Source organism: Protomyctophum parallelum (genome assembly GCF_964188405.1).
Source record: "Protomyctophum parallelum genome assembly, chromosome: 1".
Classification (NCBI taxonomy): Eukaryota; Metazoa; Chordata; class Actinopteri; order Myctophiformes; family Myctophidae; genus Protomyctophum; species Protomyctophum parallelum.
Genome location: NC_139697.1, coordinates 13699627 through 13708007, shown reverse-complemented (window position 1 = coordinate 13708007; position 8381 = coordinate 13699627). Strand labels below are relative to the sequence as shown.

The 8381-nt window shown below is 44.0% G+C and overlaps 1 protein-coding gene across 1 annotated transcript; it reads right to left on the bottom strand.

The window, feature by feature from the left end:
* Positions 1-1273: 1273 nt before the first annotated feature.
* On the bottom strand, positions 1274-2881 carry LOC310859125 (man(5)GlcNAc(2)-PP-dolichol translocation protein RFT1-like; the record flags this gene model as incomplete). The annotated part of the gene is made up of 1 exon (XM_083765521.1): positions 1274-2881. One exon carries the CDS (start codon positions 2879-2881, stop codon positions 1274-1276), a length of 1608 nt encoding a protein of 535 aa, XP_083621647.1.
* Positions 2882-8381: the final 5500 nt, after the last annotated feature.

Genomic DNA, 8381 nt, shown 5'->3' with positions numbered 1-8381 from the left:
ACAGCACTCTTAGTAGAAAAGCTAAGCTTAATTTAAGTTGAATGACTATGCTAACTCAGTACAGTAATTGCAGCAGTGTATTGTACATGTGAGCAGTCTCAGCGTTTTGTTGATTTTGATTTTGATTTTATGTTCAAGGGTGAACAAAATCCTTTTATACATTTGCATTTCCAGTTTTAAAATACCTAAGTTAAGATTTTTATATCTGAGAGAACTTAATGTTTTTAACCTCCATTGTTTTCCAATATTGATTGTGCTGAACCATAACAAGGTAATCAAACATCAAGCACTGAGACATTGAGACAGTGAATTGAGACATACGGTAGAAAATGACATTGACACATTGTTCTCATATCAAAAACAAATGTCAAGCAAACAAGTACACAGGGCTTAAAGTTCTCAGTCCTGGGGACTGATTTCAGTCCTGAGGATTTCATAGGGGTCATTTAATGGCATCAGTGCAGATTTGTAAAAAATCATTTTCAGTCTTGGGATTTCTTTGGGTTTTAAGACCTGAGTACAGCTATAAGTATCCTTGGGGTCCTTAGCCTGAAAATGTTGAAGATCCTTGTACTGTACTACGGTATTGCAATGAACGAAAATGATTTTATTTAGTAGTATGTAGTAGTAAGAAAGACAGACACGCACGGCTAATTAACCCATTTAGACCCGAGTTAAAAACATTCACGTTGAAAGAATATATATTCAAAGATTTGCGCCACATTTTTACGATTTTTCAAAAATAGCAGACCTACAAGCTCGTAGCGCGCCACTCGGTGGCACGCTATGAGCTTGTAGATCTGCTATTTTTCAATAGCTAAATTATAACATAATGTTTAAAACACCAAAAGGGGTTCCCGCCCAAAACAGGTAAAAAAAAAGGTGTGTTCCTTGGAGCGCAGATCTCCACCAGGCCTACCCAGCCTCGTGGAGCTGTTGGCTCTGTCGATTAGAGGCCCCTGAATATCGGAACACAATCCTAGCCGATTAGAATAGAATATGACAAATCACACTCATGTGAAGTGAGCGCCGCCCACTGTGGCTTCCACATGACGTCACAGGGGCATCCTAAAAGCAAACATAAAAAGTCCATAGACTTGGCTGCCACATGACGTCACACGGGGAACACACAAAGCCAGCTGTTGGGAGGCCCTCAAACATCTGTGTGGAAAATGTTCAGCACATTCCTCCAGATATGTTGTGTATGGATTCAAGCGAGTTCTGGACAAAATCCGTAGTAGTAGCCGTAAAACGTTGTGTGTTCCAGACAGATTTATGTGTGTTTATTTGGGTGTCGAGACGAAAGCTGTGTCCTAACAAACTGAACCAGTTTGTGCTCCGTCAGTAGAACAGTGACCAGCACGCCCAGAAAACATCCTGCTCCCACAGCCACATGGACCATTCGAAACATCCATCCGCCGTCACAGCAAAACAGACCCTCAGAGGTGGCCGTGACGACCGCGGCGCCGCCGAGCGCCAGAAGCAGGGCTGGGCTGGGCCGCAGGCCTCGCAGGGGCTTCCACCGACTCCCCTGGAAGTAGCGCTGGATGTAGACGAGGCTGTGCACAATTCGCAGGCCCAAGTTAAGACAGTTGGCCAGTATGAAACCAACGGCACCTGCCCACTGCGTAAGAACATAGGAGAGCAACAGGAAGGACCCAGACAGGCCCAGCATCACCATGTTATACCGCTCCACCTCTTCCCGGCTCATGGTGGCGAATACGAAGCACTCGGTCACACCGTTGACCGCCAGCAGGAGCGCATAGCAGCTGTAGCAGCGCAGCAAAGCGGGCCCTTGCCCGCTGCTCAGCAGAGAGCCTCCGTAGACGTCCAACACCAGGTGAGAATACGCATAGCCAAACACCGGGATGATTAGCCCGATCACGAGCATCAACTTCAGCAGACGCTCCAGCACCTCCGCCGCGACGGCAACATCCTCCTGTTTTTGCTTCTTGACGTCGCATTCTCTCTCGAGCACCGTGGCAAAGAACACATAGAAGCTATCCTCTATGGGCAGGAAGACGAAGCGCGCCACCATGGAGCCCAGGTTGTTGACGACGTCGTAGACGCCCTGGTCTCCGAAACTGAGGACGTTCAGGAAGGTCATGAGGTATCGCTCGCCCTCCGTCAGGATTTGCTTCAGGAAGGACTGCTTGAAGAAGCTCCATGTCAGCCTGGCCATCGTGTGGTCGATCAGAGGCTCCCCGTTATGTCTGCACGGCAGCAAGTCTCCGACGGTGTGCTCGGTGTCGGTGGAACCCAGAAACCACATAAAGTAGACGAGATAGCACAGCACCAGGAACCCGGTGTACACAAACTGAGCAGCAGCGAAGATATAAAGCCCCCACTCGGGAGCAGAAACCACCAGAATCGCCGTCAGAATGCACTTGGCGATCATGGCTAAGCTCTCCGCCACCACCTTCAGCCTGACAAACATGTGCATCTGGGCCAGAACCCGCAGGGGTTCGACCAGCAGCTCCTGCACGGCAGCCAAAGCAAAGATCCCCACGGCGGGGCCATAGTGCGGGACAGCCTGGGAATCCGGGACCTCCAGGAGCCACAGCCACACAAACACCAGGAGGGACGCCCACATGACGCCCAGGGGCAACGGCAGCCACAGCATGTTGATGACCTGCCTCCAATTGGGCCCCGTCCCTGTTGCCGCACTCGGACCGGCCTTCCGGAACGCGTCTCTGGACAGGAAGACGAGTGTGGAATACAGCAGTGTCAGCCTGACGTTGACTACACCAATTGTCTCTTTGGACACGTACCGGAGTGTGAACGCATTCAGCAAGAAGGTGAGCACACGAAACATGAGCTGTAGGAAGACGTTATAGGACACGTTAGTGGACGCCTTCCTCAGACTGTCTCGGGCGCTCATATTGACTTGGGTGAAGGTGAAGGACTCCCACCTTCTTTTCTATTTCTTTCACAGGACCAGGGAGGAACACAATGCAAGTGTAATCATGATGGAGCTGAAACCTACATGTTTTAAGAGCCGTTTGTTTGAAAATGTCTGAATTAGCTTTTCATTGGCCCATATTGCAGACTCATGCATAATCAATGCTCCGCTCGTGCCTACAACTGATGACCCAGAATCTCATAACTCATCGTGTCGTACACTGAAGTGTACATCTGTCTTTCTGGGTATAAGGTAGAAACCTTGCCCAAATATAGAGGCATACGTCACAGATACAATACATCATAGTCCGATAGTCATAGATGACCGACATCACGGTCAGGCCACATGCATCCACCTAAAGCAGTGGTTTTCAACAACCCCTTTCATTTCATGACCCATTATTTATTCTTCCCACGGACCACCAATTAATGACAGTTAGCCTCTCGCCTCGGACCCAAAACTTAGAATATTTTGTCATGCTGTATTGATGTACCATCAGGGGATATAAGAGGCCAACGATCAAAATAACAATTCTTCTACATTATCTATTTGTGTAGACGTCTTGTAAATTAAGTAATGCAGATGTTTAACAATAATGTAACTCTTGAGAGCATTTGTGTTTCATTTTACACTCTTAAGAGTTAAAGATCCATTTGGTTACCAACTCTCCATCATTTAGCCGGGGACCACCTGGAGACCCCTCAAGGACCACTGGTGGTCGACCACAGACCACTGGTTGAAAACCACTGACCTAAAGTAAATCCATAGAACAAGATATTGACGGCGTCAATATCTTGTTCTATGGATTTGTTGCTGTCGTTGCCCTTATTGCATTATCTTCACGAGAGTGGAAACTCGCACTGGCAGAGCATCTATTCAGCTGCCGCTAACTAACCTAACAGACAAGCATCTATCTATTCATTATAATGCCAAGAAGAGCATGGTACTTATATGTAGAACTAAATAAGATTTCATCTGTCCGGTCAAATTATGGGTGTGTCCAAGATTACAAAATATCTTGGGCATATCATAACAGATACCTTAGAGGATGACGAGGACATGTTCAGACAGAGGAGAATGCTATATGTACAAGCAAACATGTTGGTCCGTAAATTTCACCATTGTACTACGGATATTAAGGTAAACCTCTTTAGAGCTTATTGCACCCCTATCTACACAGCTCCACTGTGGGTGTAGTATAAAAAGGAGAGCTTACGCAAACTGCAAGTAGCCTATAATGACTGTCTTCGTATCCTGTTAAAAAAGAACAGAAGCACTAGAGCCAGTGGGCTTTTCTGTTCATTGGGTCTCACTACATTCATGGCTCTGTTGAGGAACCTGACATTTTATTCTCGTATATGTGATGTCTGTCTTACCTTGTGGGCCACGAGCCTGTAATAAAGTTTATATATATTCAGCTGCCGCTAACTAACCTAACAGAGCATCTATTCAGCTGCCACTAACATCCAGTATTCTGCAGGCTACTTTAGAGTACATTTTTAATACAGGACTTTTACTTTACGAAGTATAGTTCTACATTGCAGTATTGATACTTTTACTCCACCACTGCTGACCAGCAACACCCTTGGGCTCCACTAGAGGAGCTAGAATCTAGCTAATGAGAATGAGGAGAAATAATACTGGTGCTTCCGTCAGAGATGTGAAACCCTACACACCCCCACCAGGATGTCCATAAAAGCACCATGTACGTAGTACTACGTACACGTGTACGTACGTACGTACGTACACGTGTACGTCTGTAATCCACGTACCTCGACAACCGTTCACCCCACCGACTAACTGAATGTCCCATTAGATTATACACTCTCTTATAGATCTTATAGATCTTAAAGATCTATAAAGGGTCCATTTGGTTTTATGGCACGGAAAACAAAAAAGGCACAAATCATATCAGTAAAGACGGTGTACAACAAGCATCAGCAAGGTTCCGAGTTCCTACCTTACAGACATCTTCACTGCACACGCTGCAGCAACAGCAGAGCAGTGTTCGTTCTGTTGACTAGACTAAATCGACTAAGGTTTTTGATATTTAGTCAACTAAGACTAAACAATTTGAGAAGACAGTAAATAGGACTAAGACTAAATGGTGTGTTATTCAAAAGACTAAGGCTAAATCTTTCCCGGCAAAATTAACTAAGACTAAAAGACTAAAACACTAAGATTTAGTCGAATAAGACTAGACTAAGACTAAACAATTTCAGAAGATTAAATAGGACTATAAGACTAAACTTTGTGTAATGCAAAAGACTAAGACTAAATCAATGAACTTTAACACTGCAGCAGAGTTCCTACCGTCACGTGTTCTACTGGGTCTGAGGTCACCACATCTGCATCTTCCTCGCTCGTCTTCCTCCAGCCACTGCATGTCCTCAAGACGTCTTCTTCTGGTCAACTACAGATTGAAAAGAAAAGATCACACTCGTGTGAAGTGAGGGACACCTACTGCATTTATATATCGGCCACATGACGTCTTATGTCGTCATTTAGTGCCCTAAACAAACATTTAAGTCCATAGACTTGGCTGGCAAACAATTTACATCGTAAGTGCTCTAAAGCAAACATCCCATAGACGTTGCTGCCATATGACGTGATCTTCAAAAGCCATGCATTGGGGGGGGGGGGGGGCTCAAAAAGACACTTGTGTGAATTGAGAGGTGCTTTTTTATCATGATGATGATGTATAGATCCACATGACGTCAGAGGCAGGGACGTGCACGAGAGTGTTAAGGACATAGTCTGGATTTACGGTGGTGAGGTGACCACCGAACTACAACATGACGTCACGAGCCGCGGTGAAGAGCAAACCACCACCACTGTTTTTACTCACCACCGCTCAATGTTATTTCAGCTCCGGTGGTCAGCTCACCACCGGAGCGGTGGTCACCTCATCACCGAAAATCCAGACTATGAATAGGCCTTTAGAGGGGCAGGGGCTGACATCCCGTAAGAGGGCACTTTGACAATAGCAAGCAGGGTCAAAAGCGTGATTGGGTGAAGGACGGTGAAGGACGGTGAAGGACTCCCACCTTAAACTGGGGGTCTTCAATGTTTTTCAGGCCAACGACCCCTGTGTTAGTAATAGTATGCTGGCTGCATTCCACTGTTTAACAGTGTGTAGCAATGTTCAATAAATCACACAGATAAGAGAGAGAGGCAGCAGCATCATCAACATCAAACAGTTCAGGAAGTGACCTCACATACTTGTCATTGTTCCCTGCCGGGCTACATAAAAAGCTCAGATGGGTGTTATATTTTTGTTGACATAATAAGCCCCCAACTTTACTGTGTGGAAACAACACCCACTGTACTGCATGCCTGTTTGCAAGGGAGGGGTAACAGAGTACATCCATGAGTATATTGGCTTCAGTGCCTATACAGGCTGGGCTTGAACCTGTGACCCTGTTTGCAGAGAGAACAGAGGTGTACACAATCTATCTATCTATCTATCTATCTATCCACTTGCCTATACGCTATACGGCATCTCCACACATTTACAATTTTTTTACTGCTTTTAAAAGTGTTGTTTCTGGATGTTAGTCTTCTCTTCAAAACGTGCCTCAGACTCTCAGAGTAGAGAAGCAGGGAGAGTTGAACCCACCTTTGGATCACGTTGTTTTATTACCGTGCCGTTGTATAGATGTGTGAATGTTTATGGAGCACAATGGAAACAAGCTTTTTTGTGATTAATCCATTTGTCTCTAGTGAGCAGAAAGTACAATAAATCACTGTGTTAAGATGCTCTCTACATGTCCAAAGGTCCTGGGTTCTAACTGTAAAATATACTAGCAATAATACTATAGCAGATATACATTTTGAAGAATCTTGAAATAATTGTGACATGTTTTGAATCTTCCTTATGATCATTATTATTAAAAGGGGCGATATGTTGTAATGGTATACCTTTTATTTCCCCTATAACTGCACAGGTCAGGAGTTTGCCTCCCTGCACATTTATAAATGTATTTACTACTGTACTTTTGTAAATTATTTGAGAATCTATACTTCTGTACTAGTTCGAGACTGCAGCGAACAATGTATTTACCTGTACTGAACCAGTCTGAATCTTATTTCATGTATATATTCCCACCTGATGACCTCAGTGAAGCTTTTACCCCTACACCACTCGATGCCAAATTCTGATTATCTAAGGGATTGTACTACTATCTAGTCCTATAAGCTCAACTAGGCTATAGTTTCAGCATTGTCAAAACCTACCACAAAGCCATTAAATGTTTACGTTGAGAAAATATAGGGCTACAAAAATAAAGCCCCCAAAGTTTGTTGAAATGCCTTAAACTTGATAGTCAGAAAGCCTGCACAAAGTCTGTCCACCAGAGGACACCAGACAGACACCCCAAGAAAGCCATATGACCAGGCCCGGCGCTACGAGAGGGCAAAGGGGGTGTTTGCCCCCCTAAATCAACCTCTTTGCCCCCTTAGATCAAATAGTTACAGACAAAACAATGGTACATTTCCGAAGGAAGCCAATAAAATCGTGCGCCTCTGCCCTCTATAGATATGCAAATGTAGCGCATTGTTTTCATGTCCAATACCTGCCCCCGATTGACCCCTCTGTCATTTCATCCTGGCGCCGGGCCTGCATATGACGAGTTTAACTTTAGAACAACATATATCTCTTAGCTTGTCTCCATCATAGGCCTCATGAGAAGAATGTGAATTAGAGGTATTTAGACAGATGATAGGTTCCATTGGTTAACGTTATTACCAACCACCAATATTTGTAGAAACAAAAGTGTATGCACTGAATTCACTGTATGAATAATCAGAGTCACTGGATGCCATGAATACCGCATACTCTGACATCACAGAAGACTGCTGTAATCTGTCATCTATGGTTCAGGTTCAGGTTTATTTGTCATTTGTATAGATACAGAGTATACATACAATGAAAATTATTTTGCTCAGAGCACTCACAGTCTTACATACACAGGACATAAACAAACATCTATAGTGCAAGAAAAGACAAAAAACAGGAAAAGAAAAGTGCAAGTGAAGTGAAGTGCAATACAGTATATATATGATGTCATCATGTACTCTAACAGAGTCTGACATCATAGAGTGGTTGCCAGACTTGTTGGTTGGGACCCCCACATGAAAGTGAAGTCACAATTTGAGACCCTTGTCACCCTTTACCTCAGAAATGAGTAAAAAAGACTGTTACTGCATCAAAAGTAATCAACAAACTAACTATACTATAAACATCACAACCGTGTGAAGTGAGGGGCGCTCTTATTATCGTACATCATCATACATCATCTCATACTGTCCAATCAGAATGCCTGTTGCCACAAATATTTGGCGGACATTTGACCAAATGTTTCCTTTCATTGTCAATGGAAAATATATCAAAACCGGACAAATAATATAAAGTATATATTTTCACAATATTTATTTGTGGAAGTCAAAACAAAATGTAAATTTATCTCTTATCTTAATC